The sequence below is a fragment of the Zootoca vivipara genome, chromosome 17, assembly GCF_963506605.1.
Source record: "Zootoca vivipara chromosome 17, rZooViv1.1, whole genome shotgun sequence".
Taxonomy (NCBI): Eukaryota; Metazoa; Chordata; class Lepidosauria; order Squamata; family Lacertidae; genus Zootoca; species Zootoca vivipara.
In genome coordinates, this window is record NC_083292.1 from 15014755 (window position 1) to 15038384 (window position 23630).

Here is a 23630-nt window from a genome sequence, read left to right on the forward strand (position 1 = left end):
GCCTCCCGCGCTGCCAGTTGTGAATGGGGAGAGCGCGGTCGCCCGACATTGGCCAGCGCGGGGATTGCGTCACTCGGTAGCGACAGGAACCGAGTTCAGGCCAGCCACGAGGCGGTGCACCTCATCTGCATACCTCGGTCCTGATTGGCCCACTTCCGTAAGCCGCCGATGTCGTAATCGTTAAGGGACGACGTCGGCGTTCATCGCTAGGCGCCGGCGGAGGGAAAAGAGCAGGCATGGCGCTCTTCGTCGTTCCCAGGTGAGAAGGGGGCCGGTCATGCGGCCCGCGGCTGCCTGGTTCGGGTCCAGGCGGCGCTGAGGCTTCCGCGAACGAGCCCCGGGTGGGACCGCGAGGGAGGAGGCCGAGGGGGGTCTTCGCTGCCTCTTGGGCTGCGGGCAAATGTGGATGTTTGGCTTGAAATTCGAGCCGAGCTGTGAGTGGGAAAGGGGCTTCGCGGTCAGATGACAGCGGTGGCGGCCAGGATGATTTCCACTGCAGCCCCTCAAAACACTTTTTAAGGACTTGGAGGTGCGGCTGGCATCAGCAGCATCCTCATTACTATTATTTACCCCCTTCATCCGAAGATCGCAGGGCGGTTCACAATGCAATCATACAAAAAAGGGAACACAAATGCATAATCAAAGAACCAACCAATAGCCCCACCCCAAATACATTTAAAAGGCCATAAACTTACTTAATCAGCCAAAGTCCTCGTTATGGAGGAGCGCTTTTGCCTGGCGCCTAAAGATATGTAATGAAGGCGTCAGGTGAGCCTCCCAGGGGAGAGCATTCCACACGTGGGGAGCCACCCCAGAAAAGGCCCGTTTTTGTGTTGCCACCCTCCAGACTTCTCGAGGGAGCACATGAAGACGGGCCTCAGAGGATGATTGCAGGATCCAGGTCAGTTCATATGGGGTTCATATGGATTTATTATTATTTTTATTGAATTTATATACTGCCCTATACCCACAGGTCTCAGGGCAGTTCACAGAATAAAATCAGAATATAAAACCACAAATACATGAATCAAAATAAAAACAACAACCAATAAAAGAATAACCCCGTCCTTGGTCCTTAAGGTATTGTGGTAAATGGAACAGCAGGACGCTGTTAAGTCGGTGTCAGTAGCAGCACTGGGAGAGAAGTGATTAACTCATTTCAGGATGTTTTTGTGATCAGAATTACGCACAATAATTCCCACCACCATAAATTATGAAAGCATTTAATCACCTCTTCCTGTTCTTTGGCTGTAGTCATCTTCACGGCACTCCCCCAATTGTGTTTCTTTTTTTTTAAAAAAAATTTAATAAACTAATATGGCAGGAGACTAATCCCTTGCAGTGTTGCCCAGTGTTTTTATAGCTAATTTCTCTCAGCATCTCTCCTGCCCCCATGCAGTACTATGATTATAACACCACTGGTCTACTTTGCAGGGCTGTGGTCAGTCAGAGCTCACCCCACCCTCTGTGTATTATCCATGTTGTGGCAATCTCCCAAAGTGTTCCAGAAACTTCCCCTGGTCCAAACCTCTATTGTGGTTTTCAACTGGATAAGAATAGGCAAAAATTAAAATACAGTGGTACCTTGGGTTACAGACGCTTTAGGTTACAGACTCCACTAACCCAGAAATAGTACCTCGGGTTAAGAACTTTGTTTCAGGATGAGAACAGAAACCACTGTACAGCAAATCTATGTCTTAACCACCCACCTAAAAATGAAAAATGAAGGTGCCCAATTTAACTTTGGGGGAAGGAGTTCCACTGTTGGGGTGCTACCACCAAAGAAAACCCTTGTTAGTGGAGTACTGAAACCATTGTGAAATCCACAGGTATCTCGGTGACAAAGACAATGACCTCGAAGACCACTCGCAAGTGCTCTTGCGACAGCTGCAGGAACGCATAAGAGCTCGACAGCAGCAGAAGCAGCAGCAGCAGCAGGATGATCACATGCCTGCAGAAAGTGGACCAGATAATGAAATGCCTGACTTGGACTTAGAGAAAAAAGCAAAGCAGGAGTCCAGAAAGAGGAAGCAGACTGAGGAATCCCCTTTAATAGGAGGCCATAGAAAGAGAAAGAAGAAATTATGCACTGAAGGGGGTGAAGGTATGGAAGAGAAAGACGGTGATCCTAGTCTAAGAAGAAGTAAAACAAGTGGAGAGGAATCCAAAACACCACAAGGAAGGACTGATGGAGGGGAAGGTAAAATAAATTGCGGGTGGAAACTGGGAGCTACATTCAGTCTCTGTCATTTCTGGGCAGCGCTCAGTCAACAAAATGATAGTATCTGCTCAGGCGCACCCCCGAAAAATCAGGCCAGTGATGCTCATCTTTTTAGAGATAGGAAGGCACAGTCTAAGAATAAATGTGTACCATAAAGATTGGCTCTGACTTCTGGAATGAAGCGAAGGGCTGTAGAGCACCTGCTTTGCATGCAGAAGGTTCCAGGTTCAGTCTGGGATATCCTGGCAGGGTTGGGGGTGTCCTCTGTCTGGAGAGCCTCTGCCAGTCAGTGTAAACTAGGAGTGGGGAACTCCTGACCTTCCAGATGTTGCCAGACTACAATCTCCCAGCAGCCCTATGTAGCATGGTCAATGGCCAGGGATGATGGGAGTTGTAGTTCAGCAACATCTCGAGGACCAAAGGTTCCTCACACTCATTGTAGACAAAACTGAGCTAGATAGACCCTAGTGGTCTGACTCAATCTAAGGCAGTGTTTCCCAACCTTGTGCCTCCAGCTGTTTTGGGACTACAACTCCCATCATCCCTAGCTAGCAAGGCCAGTGGTCAGGAATGATGGGAATTGTAGTCCGAAAACAGCTGGAGACACAAGGTTGGGAAACACTGATCTAAGGCATCTTCCTAATGAGAATCATAATTCAGGAAGAGTTTATTTATTGAAATTGTTTTTGGCCTACTCTTCATCTGAGAAGGACTCCCTGAGTGGCTTACCGTATTCAATAATAACACCATATCTGTCCAGGAGAAGCCACCAATAGAGATTTCTGCTTCCCCAGTGTGGTGTGTTCAGCAAAACTCCTGTTGTGATCTCATGAGTCACTTTCACCCACCTTCTCTTGCCTCTTGTGTGAGCAGTGGCTGGTGTGGATTAGCCCTCACTTCTCCCCTTGAGACTCCCACTTGCTATAAAGTGAGCAGCTGCCTGCTTCTTTGGCTCTGTTGATTGGCACGAGGAAGGGTGGGGTGAGCGGGGGGGGGGGGAGGAACGGGACAAACTCCTTTCTGTGCATTTTTGGGGCCCTTTCCCACCTTGGGCCCAACCATCCCCCCCACCCCCAGCTCACCTTTCCCTCTCTCTTTTTGAAAATGCCACAAGCACGCCTTCTTCTTAAACTCAGGCCGCTTGTCTTGTTCATGTTGCTTTTACCAGGAAGTGAAATTAAGTTAGATAGCCATCTAGAAAATGACAGCTCAGCTGGAGAGAGGAAGGATGGCTTGGAATCCAGAGCAAACGAGAGCCACGGTGAAGAGGAGGAGACGCTGAAGTCGCCAGAGGATCCAAAGGAAACCCCCCCACCTCCCAACACAATTGTTATTGGCGACTGGGGTCTGAAGGCAGCGCAGAAGAAGAAGAAGGTAGCTCACTTAAGGCTTGAGCTGATAGTCTGTTCTCAACATGCTTTGTCAAAGGCTCAGCCACACTGCTCTGCTGTGAGGTCAGTGATGCTTCTTTACTGAAGCAACCCTTGGAGGGTCAAGGTGACAGCTGGGTTTGGCTATCTGTTCATTGCAGGGATTGGAAACCTGTGGTGCTCCCTAGATGATGCTGAACTACAATTCCCATCATCCCTGAACATTGGTCATAGCGGCTGTGACTGATGGGGGCTGGAATCCAATAGCTGGAGGGCTGCAGATATCCCCCTCCCCACCGCTAATGTTCATATTAATAATAAGCACATGTATAGCTTGGGACCCAGGTGGCGCTGTGGTTAAACCACTGAGCCTAGGGCTTGCTGATCAGAAGGTTGGCGGTTCGAATCCCTGTGACGGGGTGAGCTCCCGTTGCTTGGTCCCAGCTCCTGCCAACCTAGCAGTTCGAAAGCACATCAAAATGCAAGTAGATAAATAGGAACCGCTACAGCGGGAAGGTAAACGGCGTTTCCATGTGCTGCTCTGGTTTGCCAGAAGCGGCTTTGTCATGCTGGCCACATGACCTGGAAGCTGTACGCCGGCTCCATCGGCCAATAATGCGAGATGAGCGTGCAACCCCAGAGTCGGTCACGACTGGACCTAATGGTCATGGGTCCCTTTACCTTTACCTTATAGCTTGCTTCATATCACAGAGCCATCAAAGCCTTGGTTTGGTGCCTGAGCATAGCACCCTTTTAATTCCTTTACCCCATTAGTTTCCTCTCTTTTTCGACAACCGGGACCAAACCTTGTTGAAGCTCAATAGAGGGAGATTCCATGGAAGCAAAACCTTTCAGCTGGGACATTGGGCCTGGATTTGCCCTCAGGGTGGAGTTGCAATGTTCCTTGTGGCATCTTGTGTGGGGGCAGAGGTGTGTGCGCGCCTGCAGTTCTCTTGAGTCCACAGTTCCAGCATCACATGTGTGTCTGTCATTTCCAGGTGGAGCCTCTTCTGCCACGCTGGCTGGCTGAACCTAAGTTGGTCCAGAGGCGGATCAAAGAGAATGTTGTCCCACTCCAAGATGTTCCAGTAATCCATCCAAAATTGAGGAAGAAACTGCAAGCAAATGGAATAGAGTCTTTGTTTCCAGGTATCATCATAGTGGGATTTCCCCCCCCCCCTCTTCTATGCTTTTAAACCCGTATTTAGAAGATGGCCAGAGTTTGGGAGATGGATGGATACCAATGGTTTATGCCTAGCAGACAGGGACCTCTGCTCTTTAAATGAACGTTGATGGGAGTCGCTCCCATTGGTGCTTCAGTTGTAACCTCTCTGCAGTGTTTGATGTGGTGTCAAACTGAGGAAGCACAGTTTTATCCACAGCAAATTATTTAGCTGGGCTAGAATGTCAATGAAATACCTGGATGTAAACGTGGACCTGCACCTCTCATCCCACAGCAAGTTCCACCTCAAGTGTGTGGATCCATTCGAATGTGATGAGAGAGAAGCAACCCCACCTTTCTCAGAACTCTGGTTGCAAAGGAGCCAGAGGGCTGTAGGTATCCTTCACGACACCATTTAATAAATTCTGCCCAGAAATAATGAGCCAGCTGCTGGCCCTGGCCCTGGACCTTTGTTCTGGGTGCTCCAGGAATCTCTCTATAAAGAGATCAAGGGTGATTCCCCAAGACACCTAAGTGCCCAGAAATACTTTCCATAGGGCCACCCCCCTCCACTTCTCATGGCAATTCCAAGCTCTCTCTCTCTTGTATGGTGAGGCTAGGCTGGAGTTGACATGTCTGGAGAGAAGACTTAAAAGTGGATTTATTGATGGAATGTGAAGCATATAAACGTAATAATAATAATAATAATAATTGTCACAGTGGCCGGAGTGGACTACTTCAGAGTAACGACGCTACGCAGCTCTGCATTTTATTCTTTTATTGGTGCTGCGTATTTACAGTGCTCAAGTCATTGCTATTTACACGGAGCGATGTTGTCAGTCTGTTTCAGAACCTCCTAATGGCTTTTGGCGCGTCTTTCTCCAACACAAAAGCTTTGGCAGACCCATCCTCTTGCCCCTCCTCTTCCTGCGTAATTCTGGAGTTGGAGGGATGGGTCTTCCCCCCTTGCTTGCCCCTTCCTGTCCCACCTGGGACCCTGGCTCCTCTACCTTGCCTGAGCCTCGGACACGACTTCCTGCTTCCCCACTGGAATCGGAACTCTCCCTGCTTTCCCCTTTGCTCGGGGACGGGCTTGAACTCAGGAGGGGAGGGACTTCGCGATATCCCCTGTCCCTCACATCCACCCCCCTCCCAAGCTCTCCTTCACCCCTCCCCAGGCCCCCCCCATGTGTCGGTGACGACTGGAAGCCTAAGAACTCAGTGCTCTCCGAGCCCGTTGGTGTGAATACCTCCCCCCAGTCCTGCGAGCCCCCCCCTTCCGCCTGGGCGGACGGGAATCCCAAAAAGTCCGTGGCGTCAGAGCTGGTGGGGGTAAAAACGTTCTGCCAATCTGCTCCTTCCTCTGACTGGGTGGATCTCGGTGACACCCATACCTCATCCTCTGGTTCCTCAAACTCCGCTTCCCAGCGCCATGGTGAGCTGCTCTCCCGTGCCTCCTCCTCCTCCCCCTCCCTTTCCATGTGCCAGGGCTTGGGTCTGTGGGGAAAGAGGGCGTGAAATTCTTCCACCAAGAATTCCTCCTGTATCTGAGTGGCTGGGACCCATTCATTCTGGGACGGTGGAGCATCCTCCCATGCCATGAGGTACTCCAGTCCCCCCACCCCCCACCTTGAATCCAGGATGGCCGTGGCCTCATTGAGTTGCTCCCTGCCTTCCCTCTCCCCCCCTCCCTCGGGGGTTTGTTCGCTGTCTCGGAGCCTGCTGCTTTCCCTGTACGGCGACAGCAGCGATCTATGAAACACTGGATGCACCCTCATGTCCTCTGGCAGTGCCAGCCTGTATGCCACCGGGTTTACCTGTTGCGTGACCGTGAAGGGGCCCAGCCTTTTGGGTGCCAGCTTTTTGCACCTCCCTCTGGTGGGAAGGCCCTCCGAGGACAACCACACCTTGTCCCCCACCCTGATGACCTCCCCTTGTCGCCTGTGGCGATCTGCCCCCTTTTTGTACGCTTCCTTGGCCCTCTCCAAGTGTTCTCTGAGCTGCTGGTGCACCGTCTCCAGTTCCTCTGCCCAATCCTCAGCCTGTGGGCCCTCCTCCTCCTCCTCCTCCCTCTCCCTCTCTGGGAAAGATCTGAGGTCGCGCCCGTAATTGGCCTTAAAGGGCGACACCCCTGTGGAGACGTGCACTGCATTGTTGTAGGCAAATTCTGCTAGTGGCAAGCGATCCACCCAGTCCGTTTGCCGCTGGCTGACGTAGCATCTCAGGTACTGCTGCAGAATGGCGTTGACCCTCTCCGCTTGTCCGTTGGTCTGCGGGTGTCTAGCCGTCGACAAGCTGACCTCCACCTGCAGGAGGTTCATGAGCCGCCGCCAGAACCTGGAAACAAATTGGCGGCCACGATCCGAAATAACCCTTAAAGGTAATCCATGCAGTCTGAAAATGTGATCAACAAACAGTTTGGCTGTCTCTTCTGCCGAGACTGCCCTGGCACACGGTATAAAGTGACACATTTTGGACATAAGGTCCACCACCACCAACACTGCAGTCTTACCCCTGGACGAAGGCAGATCTGTGATGAAGTCCATGGACACCACTTCCCACGGCCTGTGTGGTGTGGCTAAGGGCTCCAGCAACCCTGGTGGCGCTGCTCTGACCACCTTCGCCCGCTGGCAGGTGGTACAGCCCCTTACATAGTCTCGAACATCTTCCCGCACCCCTGGCCACCAGAAGTGTCTCATGACTAGGTGAGCGGTTTTGTCCCTTCCAAAATGCCCCGCTGTAGGGTTGTCGTGCATCTGCTTGAGGACCGTACGTCGAAGCTGGGTGGTGGGTAGGTACAGCGCACCCTTGTAGAAAAGCAGCCCTCTGCGTTCTGCAAAGTCTTTTGCCTGCTCCCTCCCCCCTCTCAGTTCTCTGAAGATGCGGTTGGCAAATTCATCCGCTGCCGTCAGTGCTGTGAGTTCTGCCTCGCTCACCACAGCTGCTCCGCAGGACCATGCCGACGGGGGGAAAATGTGCCTTGGGGCTGGTGGCGCCTCCTCCTCCATGTACTCTGGCTTGCGGGAGAGGGCATCCGCCCTGACATTCTGCTCCCCCGGGATGTAGTGTATGGAGAAGTTGAAGTTCGAGAAGAACTCTGCCCACCGTATCTGCCGCTGGTTGAGCACCCTGGCAGTTCTCCAGAACTCCAGGTTCTTGTGGTCTGTGCACACCTGGATGGGGTGCTTCGCGCCCACCAGGAAGTGTCGCCAGTGCTGGAACGCAGCGTAGATCGCAAGAAGTTCCCTATCAAACACTGTGTAGTTGCGTTCAGGCTGTGTCAGCTTCCTGGAGAAGAAGGCACAGGGTCTCCACTCCCTGTTGGCGTCCAGTTGCAACAAAATTGCGCCCACAGCTTTTTCAGAAGCATCAGTCTCAATGCGTAGGGGCGCGTCCTGCACCACATGGAACAGGTTTTGGTCTGAGGCGAACACTCTCTTGAGGCTTTCGAACGCTGCTTGCGCCTCTGGTGTCCACTTGAACTTCTGCTTGCCTCTCAGGCAGTCCGTGATGGGAGCCGTAACGCGAGAGAAGTTCTTGATGAACTTCCTGTAGAAGTTAGCGAAGCCTAGTAGGCGTTGGGCATCTTTGCGCGTCCTGGGGCTGTGCCAGTCCAGGATGGCCTGCACCTTGTCCTTGTCCATCGCCAGCCCCTTGTCTGACAGCTTGTAGCCCAGGAAGTCCACCTCTTTGGTGTGAAACTTGCACTTCTCCAGCTTCACATACAGGTGGTTCTCCTTCAGGCGTTGCAACACCTCTCTGACATCTTTCACATGCTGCACTGGGTCATTCGAGTAGATAAGGATGTCATCTAGGAAGACCAAGCATTTCCTGAAGAGGAGGGACCCCAGGACGTGGTGCATGAAGGCCTGGAAGCATGCTGAGCCCCCTTGCAAACCGAAGGGCATCACCAGATATTCAAAAGAGCCCAGAGGCGTGAACATCGTGGTTTTCCATTCATCTCCTTCCCGGATCCTGATCAAGTTGTACGCCCCCCTTAGGTCCAGCTTGGTGAAAATCTTGCCCCTGCGTGCCGCTGTCAGGAGATCATCCACTCTGGGCATGGGGAAAGCCACGGGCTCTGTCACCGAATTCAGCCGTCTAAAGTCCACCACAAGACGGCGCTGTTGCGTGTCTTTCTTGTCCACCCAGAAGACCGGGCTGCCCCCTGCTGCCTTGCTTTCCCTTATGAACCCCCGCTTGAGGTTCTTGTCGATGAAAGCGCGCAGATCCTCCAGCTCCTGGTCAGACATGGCGTACAGCTTGGCTGGGGGTATCGTCGCCCCTGGCACCAGGTTGATCTGGCAGTCAAAAGGCCTGTGCGGGGGTAGGTGGTCGGACTCCGCTTCGCTGAAGACCTCCTGCAGGTCCCAGTACTGCTTGGGTATTGCCTCACCCCCTTTGATATGCATGGTGGCCACCGTGGCTATCGGAGGCCCCTCCCCTGGTTGGTGCTGCATGCAATGTTCCAGACAAAAGTCTGACCCAAACGTGATGCACCTCTGGTGCCAACTGATGGAGGGGTCGTGGCGCGCCAGCCAGCTCATGCCCAAGACGATGGGGGGGTCTGAGATGGTGGTGACGTTGAACGCCAGTGTCTCTGAGTGCCTTCCCACCGTCATTCTCATGGGGGGGGTTTGATGTGTGATGGCCCCGCCCAGCAGCTCCCTGCCGTCAATGGTTGCTACGTGCAGAGGAAAATCCAACTGCAAAAGCTGGATTTGGTGCTCTTCTGCAAAGCTTCTCGAGAAGAAGTTGGCGGACGCCCCACTGTCAATTAAGGCGAGGACCGTCAGGGGATAGCCATTTGGGAGCGTTAGCGTCACTTCTAGAACCACTCCTGCTCTGGGAGGGGTGGGCTGGCTCTGCACCTCTCTGTGCGGGTGGGCGGGCTGGGGCTGTTGTCTGCTGACTGTGCCTGGCTGCTGCCCCTTGTCTCCTGCAGCCAGGCTTTCCCGTTTCCCTGCTGTGGTGCTGCGTCAGTGGGGGAGGGCACCACCGTTCCCGCCTTTCCTTGCCACTCCCTGCGATGTGGGCAGTCTCTGACGAGATGCTGGGGTGAGTTGCAGAGAAAGCAATTCCCGCCCCTTCCCTCCTTGCGCCTTGGCGCCGCTGGGGTTTGAAAAGCCCGCGCGCGCGCGCTATCAATCTGCATGGGCTCCTGGTCCTGGCTGGCTCCAGGCGTGGCCTGAAAGGGTTGTTGAGGGAGTGGCTTCTCCTGCGACCGTGGGAACCAAGCCCGCTTTGCGCGCGTCGCTTGCTTGTCGTTCCACCGGGATTCCTGCCTCACCCCCACCGCCAGAGCTGCTTTGCTCAGCTGATCCATAGTACTGGGCTTTGGACCTCTCGAGAGTTCATCCTTCACCTCCTCGCTCAAACCCAAGTAAAACGCAGCTTGCATGGGAGGCGAATCCAAAACCCACCCCAGTCTGTGCACCAGCATGGTGAATTTCGCCCAATATGCGCGAACTGTCATATTTCCTTGGCGTAAATTATGCAGTTCCTCCTTAGTCTGGTCCAAATGACTATCGGACGAATACATCGTCCTCAAACCTTCTAGAAATTGTTGGACATTTTTCATGCAAGGATTCTTGGTTGCGATTAATGGTCTTAGCCACTCCCTGGCTGCTCCGGTGAGATGTTCCACAATAAACGCTACTCTGTGCTCATCATCGGGGAACTCATTCTGGTGCAGCTCAAGAGCATACACGATCTCAGTCTCAAAGCCCTGAAACTCCTTCGGGTCTCCATTGAACTTGCTTACAAGGGTCCCTGCTCTCCTTCCTGGCAGCACTTGGACTTGGGGAGCCCCTCCCGCCTTGTTTTTCTCTGCATCCAGCTTGTTTTGGAGGTCTACCGCCACCGCCCTTAAATGCTGCTCTTTTTCCTGGAGCTCTCTCACCTGTTCCGCAAGTTGTAGCCGGTCGTCCTGGACCTTCTTAGTCTCCTCTTTAGCTGCCTTCAATTCTCCCTGCGCCTGCAGCGACAGCTGTTGCAGTTCTAGCTGGGCTTGCTCAGCGATCTGCCGCCACTTCTCCGCCTCGGACACGCTCATCCCGGCAACTCCGAAGTAGCCCAAAAATGATTAGGAGGTTGCTGTCACAGTGGCCGGAGTGGACTACTTCAGAGTAACGACGCTACGCAGCTCTGCATTTTATTCTTTTATTGGTGCTGCGTATTTACAGTGCTCAAGTCATTGCTATTTACACGGAGCGATGTTGTCAGTCTGTTTCAGAACCTCCTAATGGCTTTTGGCGCGTCTTTCTCCAACACAAAAGCTTTGGCAGACCCATCCTCTTGCCCCTCCTCTTCCTGCGTAATTCTGGAGTTGGAGGGATGGGTCTTCCCCCCTTGCTTGCCCCTTCCTGTCCCACCTGGGACCCTGGCTCCTCTACCTTGCCTGAGCCTCGGACACGACTTCCTGCTTCCCCACTGGAATCGGAACTCTCCCTGCTTTCCCCTTTGCTCGGGGACGGGCTTGAACTCAGGAGGGGAGGGACTTCGCGATATCCCCTGTCCCTCACAATAATAATAATAATAATAATAATAATAAATAATTTATTTATACCCCGCCCATCTGGCCGGGTTCCCCCAGCCACTCTGGGCGGCTTCCAACAAAACATTAAAATACAGAAATCAAACATTAAAAGCTTCCCTAAACAGAGCTGCCTTGAGATGCCTTCTAAAGGTCTGGTAATTGTTGTTCTCTTGGACCTCTGGTGGGAGGGCATTCCACAGGGTGGGTGCCACTACCGAGAAGGCCCTCTGCCTGGTTCCCTGTAACTTGGCTTCTCGTAGCGAGGGAACCGCCAGAAGACCCTCAGCACTGGACCTCAGTGTCCGGGCAGAACGATGGGGGTGAAGACGCTCCTTCAGGTATACTGGACCGAGGCCGTTTAGGGCAGGGGTCAGCAAACTTTTTCAGCAGGGGGCCGGTCCACTGTCCCTCAGACATGTGGGGGACCGGACTATATTTTGAAAAATAATATGAAGAAATTCCTATGCCCCACAAATAACCCAGAGATGCATTTTAAATAAAAGGACACATTCTACTCCTGTAAAAACATGCTGATTCCCAGACTGTCCGTGGGCCGGATTTAGAAGGCGATTGGGCCGCATCCAGCCCCCGGGCCTTAGTTTGGGGACCCCTGGTTTAGGGTTTTAAAGGTCAGCACCAACACTTTGAATTGTGCTCGGAAACGTACTGGGAGCCAATGTAGATCTTTCAAGACCGGTGTTATGTGGTCTCGGCGGCCACTCCCAGTCACCAGTCTAGCTGCCGCATTTTGGATTAATTGCAGTTTCCGGGTCACCTTCAAAGGTAGCCCCACGTAGAGTGCATTGCAGTAGTCCAAGCTAGAGATAACTAGAGCATGCACCACTCAAACATTTGGAAGGTGAAAAAGTGTAAGCAAAAGAGAAAAATGGCTTGGTTTTCTTGCTGGTGGCCACCAAGTCCTTGGCAGGAGAGAAAGTAGTATACAAATTCCAAAGCCGCCTTTAAACCTTTCCCACTCCTCTTGCCCTCTTCCTTACCCTTTAAGTGGTGGGGGGAATGTTATTGGGGTGTGTGCTGATCCTGCCTGCTCTTTTTCTTCAGTTCAGGCCGAGGTGATTCCAGCCATCTTGGAAAGCGGGTTTTTGGCCGGGAGAGGTGGCTACCAGCCCAGTGATATCTGCGTCTCAGCCCCCACCGGCAGTGGCAAGACCCTGGCTTTTGTCATTCCGGTGGTGCAGGTGAGTTTTGGGTGAATTAAGAGAGCTGCTGGCTGGTGTGTGTTCTGTGCCAAAGTAGCCTCCAGCTGTGAAACCCAGTGTGTGCAATTACAAGGGGTAGTACCAGGCTGGTGAATTTGGAAAGTGCTGTCTCAAAGGACCCCCCAGCACTTGGGGCGCATGGAGATGTGACTTAATGGGACTGTGTGTCCATTTAGCTCTCTTGGTTGCTTTTCCCACACCCCATTTGTGTAGACTGAGGAGCAGGAGACACCCATCTCTTCCTGATCGCTGGCCTTTGTATTTTCAGGCTCTGTTAGACCGAGTCGTCTGCCGTGTGCGAGCTCTGGCCGTCCTGCCCACCAAGGAACTGGCCCAGCAGGTGCGTTACAGAGGAGAGATTTGGTGGTGGTGGTGGTGGTGGTGGGTGTTCTGCCTAGGGCAGTGTTCTTTCTGGATCTGGAGCCAATAAGCATCCCGGTGGGTGAAGGAAAACCAATGCTTTATTTGTGTAAGGTCAAAGAAATAACAGCAGGCATACATAATGCAAATAACGGCTTACCAGACAGGAGTTACACACAATCTCCCCTTCAGCTGTCCGGAGCCCCAGGTAGAGCAGTGAGAGAGACCCCGGCCGACAACATCGCGTACCTCAATCTGTGAAGAAGCTCACTGAGCCTCTTCAGCCTACAGCTTTTATAGCCCACTTTGATGTAATTGAGTGCACCTGGTTAGTAGGCATCACTCATGGTCAGCCCAGGATACTGGGTACGACTAATGAGGAGCAGCTGAGAGTCTCCCACTCACGGCAACTGGGTATCCTCCCCACTAGCCAATCAGCACTTGGAACACAGGAGACCCAGGAAACTCCTGACACATTTATTATTATTATTATTACTTATTATTTATACCCCGCCCATCTGGCTGGGTTTCCCCTGCCACCCTGGGCGGCTTCCAACAAATACCAAAATACATTAAAATATCACAGATTAAAAACTTCCCTAAACAGGGCTGCCTTTAGGTGTTTTCTAAATGTCAAGTAGTTGTTTATCTCCTTGACCTCCAATGGGAGGGCGTTCCAAAGGGCGGGCGCCACTACCGAGAAGGCCCTCTGCCTGGTTCCCTGTAGCTTTGCTTCTCGCAGTGAGGGAACCGCCAGAAGGCCCTCAGCGCTGGATCTCAGTGCCCGGGCTGAACGATGGGGGTGGAGACGCTCCTTCAGGTTTATAGGACCGAGGCCGTTTAAGGCTTTAAAGGTCAGCACCAACGCTTTGAATTGTGCTCGGAAACGTACTGGGAGCCAATGTTGGTCTTTTAGGACCGGTGTTATGTGGTCTTGGCGGCCGCTCCCAGTCACCAGTCTAGCTACCGCATTCTGGATTAATTGCAGTTTCCGGGTCACTTTCAAAGGTAGCCCCACGTAGAGCGCATTGCAGTAGTCCGAGTGGGAGATAACTAGAGCATGCACCACTCTGGTGAGACAGTCTGCGGGCAGGTAGGGTCTCAACCTGCGTACCAGATGGAGCTGGTAGACAGCCGCCCTGGACACAGAATTAACCTGTGTCTCCATGGACAGCTGTGAGTCCAAAATGACTCCCAGGCTGTGGCACCTGGTCCTTCAGGGCACAGTTATCCCATTCAGGACCAGGGAGTCCTCCACACACAGGTGTGTGAAAAGCAAATTATACTATCATAAATCAGCAAACCTTCAACCGGGGGTCATGTAAAAGAGAAAAGACATGTCACCTAACCAATTACAATGGTCTTCCGCGTTTCCTCTACAGGTGGCTTTTGACTCCAGCTGTGAGTTTATCCCAATTGGATTTTTCGATGTGTAGGATGTGTGGTCAGCATCAGGAATGCGTTATCTAGTTCATAAGTGATTAGACTGGCTTAACAGTGCTGCACAATCTTGTTCTTCAGATTTTATACCGCCACCCCTCTTACAAATACTCACTGCATAAGTTTCGCCTTTGTACTCTTCTCTCCTTCCCTCATAATGCTAGAAATCAAGATCCCCCCCGTTTAAGGGATCGGCGGTAAATTCAAGACAGGCAAATACAGATAGGTATACTTTTTTAACTCTCACAATGCACAGTACTGCCCCCAGAAGCTATTACCCTCACCAGTCACTGGCTCAGATGAGAGGGAATTCACAGAGCAGCCAAGACCTGTCTCCAGGTACGAGGCAGGATGGCTAAATAGAACCTCTGGGTTCAGAAGCAGTCTACCTCAGAATACCAGTCAGGGAAGGCCCGTTACCTTCCTGCTTTGTGGAGGGGGGATCTGTTGCAGAAGCATCTGTTAGGCTCTGTAAGTAGAAGCAACAACACAAGAGAAGGGCCCTGCTGAACCCGTTGCCATGTGTCAGAAGTGCAAAGGACCATTTAAATAAACATTCACAATTTTATGGACAGGGAACAAATATTGTAACAAAGTGAAAATATGATGTATTGTAAAAAAAAACAGCAGAATATAATAATGGGGATAGTAAATCAGAAATGGAAGTTGAGGGAAGTCCAAAGGGAGGGAAGGGGAGATGTTATGCAAATTGTCTATTATGGATATAAGTATATTTGTGATGAGAGAAAAGAAAAGAAAAGAAAATTAAAAAGTGCAAAGGACCAGGCATTTTGGGAACTGTCAAGAGCCGGATTTTTGCCTTTGCTCTTCTTGCCTCCGTTTGGCCCTGAAGGTGTGTTTTGTGCCTTGCTGCTCCTGAGAGGCAGCCATGTTCCCTCTAGGCCTCTGATTCTCTCCTCTCCACAGGTGAATAAAGTATTCAACATTTACACTGACGGGACAGGGCTGAAAGTGGTCCAGCTCACCGGGCAGAAATCGTTTGCAAAGGAGCAGGAGTCGCTCGCCGAGGAGACGTAAGTTCACCTTCTCTTGGTTTGGCTTTGCACGCCAACCTCCTCCTTGCATCTTGGCCCAGGAAGCTGAGCCCACAGCAGCAGCAGAGAGAGGCCTCCATCTTCTTCCTTAGCAATGGGCGCAAGTGGGAGGCTGTCTGGTGCTGCTGCTGCTCTGTAAATCACACTCCTCTTCACTGCCTCTGGTGCTTTTTTTTCCAGGCTTACGGGATTTCGTAGCCTGGCAGACATTGTCGTGGCCACTCCTGGGCGCCTCGTGGATCATCTTCAGCAGAGCCCCCAGTTCAGCCTGAAAGAACTTCGCTTCCTGGTGAGAGGAATCCCTCTTCCCCCCCCCCTCATGTTTGGGGATCGCATAACATGCAATGTTGTGGCTGGAAAGGCCCTTAAAGTAGGCATTACTACCCCCTGGGGGCAGGGGTAAGTTACTTTGAAAATGCTGACATCGGTGGGTCAGGTTCATCAGTTTTGTTGACTCACTTAAACTGGTAAATAGTTTTAACTGGATTTTGAATAAATGTGCAATTAAATGTTGCCGTTTTGAATTTTATTGTGCTGTTACCTTCCGTAGAGGGTCATGCAAACTGCTACAGTGGTACCTCGGTTCTCGAACGTAATCCATTCCGGAAGACTGTTCGACTTCCGAAACGTTCGAAAACCGAGGTGTAAAAGGCTGGCTGCAAATGCAATTGAGAAAATGGAAAAGCATGCAGCGGAAGCCATTCAACTTCCGAGGCATGTTCGAAAATGGAAGCATTTATTTCTGGGTTTTTGGCATTCGGCTTCCGAAATGTTCGACAACGGAGACATTTGAGAACCGAGGTACCCCTGTATTCTGAATGCTTTTTATAGGGTAGGGGGACACAGGAGATGAGTTTATGGAACCAAGGAGGCGGTGGGTGGGAAAAGTTAGGGAACCACTGATATAAGGGGTTAGGGTGGTAGACTGTGACACGGTGTCCCTGTTACATAAAATGTGACTTATAATAGCCTCATAACTTGCATTGCTTCCTTCTCCCACAAATGTCCATTCTTTAATGCACGGTTCAGACAGCTGCTTCCTGGATGAAAGCGCCTCTCTCGCTGGCCCTGCTTTGAGGCTCTCCTCCCTACAGGCTGGGCTCCCAGTCACACGCAGCTCCACCACGAGTGTAAAGGCAACGGGACTCCTCAGGCCAAAGGGAACCCCCCCTTCCTTTCCCCCTCCCAGCAGACCTTGGCAAGGCAATGACAGCTACGGCTGCAAAGCTCTCTGCAGTGCCAGAGGTCGCGAGCCTCCCCTGACTGCCTCTCTTTTGCCCATGAGCACAGATAATTGACGAAGCCGATCGCATGATTGACAACATGCACCAGGACTGGCTACGGCAGGTGGTGGCGGCAGCTCACTCGGCGGTGGAAGAGGGCTTTGGCACCCCGCAGCTGTTCAGGAGAGCCGAGCAGGGGCCCCTCACGGCAGCCAGGTACGTCGGCTGCGTCGGAGAGGGGAAGGAGAAGGCAACTTGCAGGGCAGGGAGTGGTGAGAAGGATTGGCAGAGGGTCCCTTCTAACTCCTGGAAGCACAGCCAGCTCCTCCTAGGAGTCAGGCCTTGAGCAGAAACAGTCCACTGTGTTGTGGAGGGTCCCTTTGCTCGGAATGTGACCCCAAAGGCCACCTTGTGGATGCCAAACCCCTGAATATCATGGAGCTGGCCTGAGAAGGGTGTGTGGAGCAGAGGGGCACTGGAAAAGCCCCTCATTTGCTTGTGTTTGGGTCCAGAGGTCTGTCCCACCCAGTGCCTTTTGCTTTCCAGAGCTGGCTGCCCCCACGTCCCCCTGCAGAAACTCCTCTTCTCAGCCACCCTGACAAGGAACCCCGAAAAGCTGCAGCCGCTGGGCCTGTACCGGCCTCGCCTCTTCACACCCATCTCCTTGGAGGAGAAGGCGACGGAGACCACGAAGAAGTACGCCCTCCCAGAGGGGCTCTCGGTAAGAGGCGGGGCTTGCAGGCAGCCCACCCACCTACCGCTCTGGTTCTGGCAGAGCCGGGAAGGCATGTTTGGCCAGGGGGTGGGGACGTGAATGGTGAGAAGGTGCCCTTTTGGGACAGCACCAGCCCTTCCCTCCAGACTGGAGGGCAAATTGGGTTGAGGGAGGCAGAAGGCCCCATTCCTTGGCAACGGCAGCAGGTGCCTCAAGACCCAGGCAGCTCTATGTAGGGCTTGGGGGCTCAGAAGTTGTATCCCTGGGAGGGCAGGAATGCACAAAAAGGTTTGCGTTTCTTCTTCAGCTGCATCATTTCTTTCTTGCATCTTCAACCAAAGCTTATGTTCTCAGGCAGCTAACAAAGTAGTAAGAGAGAATAAAGAGAATAACATAGGAAATAATAATAGAAGACTTAGAAAGAAGGCAGCAAGCTGGCTGGTCACTGGTTTAGGGACTCAGCCCTGGTGGTTTGTCGGGGAGGGGGTGATTTTGTGGCTTGAATATCAGAGAGGCAAATGCAGAAGAGTCGCTGCTTCTAAATTGGGGTGTCCATAATGGATTCCCCCCCCCACTTTTGGGGGGAGGGGTGTTACTGGGTTGTTTCTATTTTGATTATATATAATGTGGTTTTAAGGTTGATCTATACCTGACATCTCCTGGTATAGGGCGGTATGTAAATAACAACAACAACAGGTAATGATGATAAAAAATAAAAAATAAATGGCTTAATGTATGAAAACTGCTGGTCTAGAAACATAGTGGATGTTGTCAATTCTGAAATGAAAAGGATGTTTTGCGAGAAACACACCAATAATAATAATAATAATAATAATAATAATAATAATATATTATTTATACCCCACCCATCCGGCTGGGTTTCCCCAGCCACTCTGGGCGGCTTCCAACAAAGATTAAAATACATTAAAATGTCACACATTAAAAACTTCCCTAAACACTGACCTAGTCTTGAATTGTTCACTGGAGACACTGTCTCTTATCATCTGAGAGTCAGGAGTGTCAGCCCGTGAGCCTGTCCTGTTCCTTGGCCCAAAGTGACCCTCCTCGTCTTCTCAAAGGAACTGGGCAAAAAGCACAAACGGCTCTTCTTTCCTCTTCCCGCCATAGCAATACTACGTGCCCTGCAGCCTACGCTGGAAGCCCCTCTTCCTCTTGCATTTCCTGCTGCGGCTGAAGTTCTCCCGCGTCCTCTGCTTCACCAACAGCAGGGACACGTCACACAGGTGAGGCCGTGCAGAGGGAGCAGTGGGCTGGACTGCCTCCCATCTTTGCGGGCTAGGCTTGAACTTCCATAGGAAGCCGACAGAGCACTGGTCCCATCTGCTGAGACTGAGGATCCTTTGGAGTCTCAGCAGCCCTCCTGGGAGGGGCTGGCCCTTGATCCTGGGATCCCCTTCCTCTGCCTGCAGAGCAGGGGCTCTGCCGCTGGTCTGTGCCCCCCCCCACCTTTTGTTCTCTCTCTCCACCACCCCAGGCTCTTTCTACTGCTTCGAGCCTTTGGTGGCGTGAACGTGGCCGAGTTCTCTTCCAGGCTGAATCCAAGGCAAAGGAAGCTGACACTGAAGGAATTTGAACAAGGGAAGATCCAGCTGTGAGTATCTCCAGGGCAAGGGGGGCGCTGGCCACATCCTTATGTCTCAGTTGCACATCACACACTGGCTGCCCCTTGATCTCCAGATGTGCAGTGGTGGTAAGTTTCTGGCACAGTTGGGAGCCGAGTTGAGCCAGAAGAGGACGCACCTTTCGTGGGATGTCTCTCTTCTTCACAACACCAGAAGAAACTGTGCGAGCTGGGCCTCTTTACAGCAGCGGCCTGCTTCTGTCTACATGACAGGAGGTTGATTTCCCCAACCCACTGTCACGATTTCCTTCACGGCGCTTTAGCAGAAATGCTCAGAGTTACAGGTTCTTCAGTGCAGTATATTTATTGTGAGCTATATACAAATATCTACAGGTTATGATACACGAGCAGTTCATACAAATAAGCAGGATACCTGGCTGCACGTTAAGGCATGTAGGAAAACTTCTCTCTCTAAACCAGGGGTAGGCAACCTCAGGCCCGTGGCTGGATGCGGCCCAATCGCCTTCTCAATCCAGCCCGCGGACGGTCTGGGAATCAGTATGTTTTTACATGAGTAGAATGTGTGCTTTTATTTAAAATGCATCTCTGGGTTTTTTGTGAGGCATAGGAATTTGTTCATTTTTTTCTTCTAAATATAGTCCGGCCCACCACATGGTCTGAGGGACGGTGGACTAGCCCACGGCTGCAAAAGGGTTGCTTACCCCTGCTCTAAACCTCTCACTGACCACACCATAGTCGTCAACTCCCGGATTGAAAAATAAGGGATCAGCAGTGGCGCGGCACCGGAAGTCACTTCTACACATGTCCAGACATGCGCAGAAGGAGCCTCCCTGGCCGGTAGGAGCTGCTTTCTAAATCCGGGGGATTTACGGGATTTTTTTCAATTCGGGATAACGGTGGGAAATGGGTTTAAATACGGGGGTTTCCCGCGAAAAACGGGAGACTTGACAGCTATGGACCACATCCTTCTACACCACACTCACTGCTGGAAAGGTTTCCCTTTTAAACCAATGACAGCCAATCAACTGACAGCACATTACTGCTGAGTCATTCTGACCCAGCACTCCTATAGAGAGCATTGCAGCAGCCAGTTGCAGCAGCTAGTTTCACTTTACAGTACTAGTACACTCAGACCTGCAGACTTACTATCTTACACAGCAATCTGTGGATCCCAACACCCACCACACCACAAGCCCCCAGTTCTTTCTTTGCAGACCAAGCATCTCTTTAGTGGCTGCGCTCAAATCTGCTGGGGTGACAGCGATTTCTCTCCTCAACACTCAGGTTAATCAGCACAGACGCCACAGCCCGAGGAATCGACATTGGTGGAGTGAAATGCGTCATCAGCTACGATGCTCCTCAGTTCATCAGGACCTACATTCACCGGTAATTCCTTCAGAGGGAGGCTTTCAAATAATGTGAACGAGTTTCCTTTTTCCACAGGCAGCTTGGGGGTGGGGGTCCAGAAGTGGCAGCTCCTGGAAAAGGCCAACCTTCCTCTCTCTGTTTTCAGAGTGGGCAGAACAGCTCGTGCAGGGAAAGCGGGACTGGCCTTCACCATGGTGCTGAAACAGCAGGTAATTATTATTATTATTATTATTATTATTATTATTATTATTATTATTATTATTATTTATATGCCGCCCATCATACTGGGTCTCCCCAGCCACTCTGGGCAGCTTCTGACCAATTATAAAAGGTAAAGGACCCTTGATAGTAAAGTCCAGTCACGAACTACTCTGGGGTTGCGGCTCTCATCTTGCTTTACTGGCCGAGGGAGCTGGCGTTTGTCTGCAGACAGTTTTTCCGGGTCATGTGACCAGCATGACTAAGCCGCTTCTGGCGAAACCAGAGCAGCGCATGGAAACACCATTTACCTTCCCGCCAGAGTGGTACCTATTTATCTACTTTCACTTTGACGTGCTTTCGAACTGCTAGGTTGGCAGGAGCTGGGACAAAGCAATGGGAGCTCACCCCGTCGCGGGGATTCAAACCGCCGACCTTTCGATCGGCAAGCCCAAGCCTTAGTGGTTTACACCACAGCGCCACCCACATCCCCTGACAAATTATAAAACCACAGTAAAACCTCATACAATTAAAATCTACGTTCAGGTGCCTTCGGAAAGTCAGATAGATGTTTATTTCCTTGACATCTGAATGGAGGGTGTTCCATAGGGCAGGCTTCCTCAATCTCGGCCCTCCAGATGTTTTTGAGACTACAATTCCCATCGTCCCTGACCACTGGTCCTGCTAGCTAGGGATCATGGGAGTTGTAGGCCAAAAACATCTGGAGGGCTGAGGTTGAGGAAGCCTGCCATAGAGTACCAAGAGAGTTCTCTGTCTGGTTCCCTGTAATCTCACTCCTTGTAATGAGGGAACCACCAGAAGGACCTCAGTGGTCTATTGTGTGGGGCAGGGAGGCTGAGAGGCTGCCACATGTTCCCATCCCTCTCCGAAGTAACCCAGATGCTACATTCCGGGTGCCTTTGCACAGATGGAAGTCCTCGTAGTGAGGTCTCCTGTGGCTCAGACAGGCTCTGCTTCAAGGACTTCTGTGGCAACAACTGGGGTAGAAAATAGCCCACAGAACAGCAGGGTGGCAGGGAGTGGGCTTCATGGACACTGGATTGCTGGATGCCCAGCTCAGCTGCCCGTCAGTCCACACCCAGGGCCTCTTCCACTGAATTTAGGTGATTGGTCAGTAGGACCCTTTCACAGCTTTCTGTAGTGTGGGTTTTGGAATGCAGCACGGTGTCCACATCCTCCTTTGCTTTCCAGGAGAGGAAGTTTCTGAAGATGCTGAGGGAAGCCGGTCTTCCTGAGTTGGAGCAGCAGCTGGTGAAGAACACGTCCCTCCAGCCACTCCTCCCACAGTATGAGGAAGCCTTGGCAGACCTCCAGAAGATAATGAAGGTATCCATAGCTCCACGCAGGAATTTGCGCTGATAAGCCAAGGCTGTTGAGCATGCATTTGTGCTTCTTTAGATTCCAAAATGCTGCTTCTGGTCTCTGGGGTGTCCGAGATGGGCCTAATCACCTCCTCTTTCCCTCCACAGGAGGAGCGAGCTGAGAAGAGATCTTGAGCAAGTCCAGGCAAGCCAGAGACGTCCTGCTGAGAATAATCAGGGGGCTGGAACTCTTAACTTTGTGGTTTGGATTCCAATGTCTTGAGTACACAATGGCATTCAGAAGCAAACACTAAGTCTTAAGAGCTCCTGGAAGTATCAAGATACGGAAGGGAGAGCCAACTGCCAGCCTACTATCGTCAAGGCCACCTCTTGCTCCCTCAAAGACCAGCGGAACATGCCTTAGCTTGTAAATAAGGGCTCTTTCTACCTGCGAGCCAAAGAACTGCCAGCCTTTCCCTGTGAGGGGCACTAATTCTCACTAAGCCTTGCCTATCCAAGTGCTACTCCCTCATGGCCAAAAGAGGGGATCAAAGGTTGCTGAGCCCAACTGGGCTTTAAGAGCGAGGGCTCCATCTCAGGGAGAAGTTTTAAATAAAGAAATAATCCTGTGCCTTCTGGAGCAGGCAAGATGTCTCCCTCTTTGTGTGTTTGTTTGTGTGTGTTTGCTTTGCTGTTTTTAAAAGAAAAGTGCCCTTCCTCCAGAGCTGTTGAACTACAGCTCCCATCATCCCTTGCTGGCCATGCTGGTGAAGTCCCAGGACTCTCTGTGTGTGCTAAGACTGGACTTCAGGAAGTTGCCCTCACCTTTTCCCTGCTGCAGGAGATCTCCTTTTGGAAAGCAAGAAAGCTAAAACCAGCCCCCCTGCAGTTCCACTGTTGTAAAGGTTACCTTGTGGAGACAGGCAGCAGATAAAGGTAAAGGGACCCCTGACCATTAGGTCCAGTCGTGACCGACTCGGGTTGCACGCTCATCTCGCATTATTGGCCAAGGGAGCCGGCGTATAGCTTCCAGGTCATGTGGCCAGCATGACAAAGCCGCTTCTGGCAAACCAGAGCAGCACATGGAAACGCCGTTTACCTTCCTGCTGTAGTGTTTCCTATTCATCTACTTGCATTTTGACGTGCTTTCGAACTGCTAGGTGGGCAGGAGCTGGGACCAAGCAACGGGAGCTCACCCCATCAAAGGGATTCGAACCGCCAACCTTCTGATCAGCAAGCCCTAGGCTCAGTGGTTTAACCACAGCACCACCTGGGTCAAGTCTCTGGATTTTAAGGCTCCTGAGCAGAGCAGTTTCAGGATCAAGTCCTTTGCAGGGGCAACGGAACCTCATTTCAGTGGCAGAAAAAGTCGAGGCTTCTGGGTGGAGGCTCAGGCCCAAAGAAGGTTGGGCTCTTGCGTGGAGGTGGGTTGTAGGACAGGGCCCAAGAGGCTGTAATCCTGCCCTGGGGTAGGGGCAGCTCCTACGACAGGCATCCCCAAACTCGGCCCTCCATATGTTTTGGGGACTACAATTCCCATCGTCCCTGACCACTGGTCCTGTTAGCTAGGGATGATGGGAGTTGTAGTGCCACAACATCTGGAGGGCTGAGTTTGGGGGTGCCAGTCCTACGAGGTGGTGTTTCTTCACTTGAGCCTAGGTGCCTTGAAGGTGGCACTTTTTTCATCTCTCAAACCTTGTTTGACTGCTATCCAGTCCCCTCTGGGTCCCTCCTGTGAACCTCTCCCCTCTTTCTTCTCTGGCAAAACAGGCTTGACATAGTCCTTGGCAATCCTCACTGCTTGGGGCGTGGATGGGTGGGAAGGAAGTAGGCCA

The 23630-nt window shown here is 51.8% G+C and overlaps 1 protein-coding gene across 2 annotated transcripts; it reads left to right on the plus strand.

Moving 5' to 3' along the window:
* Window positions 1-190: 190 nt before the first annotated feature.
* On the plus strand, window positions 191-23595 carry DDX51 (DEAD-box helicase 51). 2 transcript variants are annotated; one of them, XM_035099196.2, is made up of 16 exons: window positions 191-259; window positions 1830-2200; window positions 3390-3595; window positions 4590-4740; window positions 12354-12490; window positions 12780-12851; window positions 15239-15345; window positions 15547-15655; window positions 16657-16805; window positions 17136-17310; window positions 18433-18548; window positions 18800-18916; window positions 20192-20293; window positions 20421-20484; window positions 21686-21820; window positions 21964-23595. In XM_035099196.2, the coding sequence occupies exons 1-16, from the start codon at window positions 237-239 to the stop codon at window positions 21988-21990; spliced, it is 2061 nt and encodes a 686-aa protein (XP_034955087.1). In that variant the 5' UTR covers window positions 191-236; the 3' UTR covers window positions 21991-23595. The 2 variants fall into 2 exon arrangements, with proteins under 2 accessions (XP_034955087.1, XP_034955088.1); XM_035099197.2 differs by lacking the exons at window positions 20192-20293; window positions 20421-20484; window positions 21686-21820; window positions 21964-23595 and adding an exon at window positions 19546-19697.
* The last annotated feature ends 35 nt before the right edge of the window (window positions 23596-23630 follow it).

Bases quoted from the DNA above. Each gene is read 5' to 3' on its own strand.
- DDX51 (XM_035099196.2), top strand. From the start codon at position 237: ATGGCGCTCTTCGTCGTTCCCAG. The intron at 18,549-18,799 runs GTGAGGCCGTGC...CCACCACCCCAG, and splicing joins AGCAGGGACACGTCACACAG to GCTCTTTCTACTGCTTCGAG. The intron at 20,485-21,685 runs GTAATTATTATT...TTTGCTTTCCAG, and splicing joins CCATGGTGCTGAAACAGCAG to GAGAGGAAGTTTCTGAAGAT.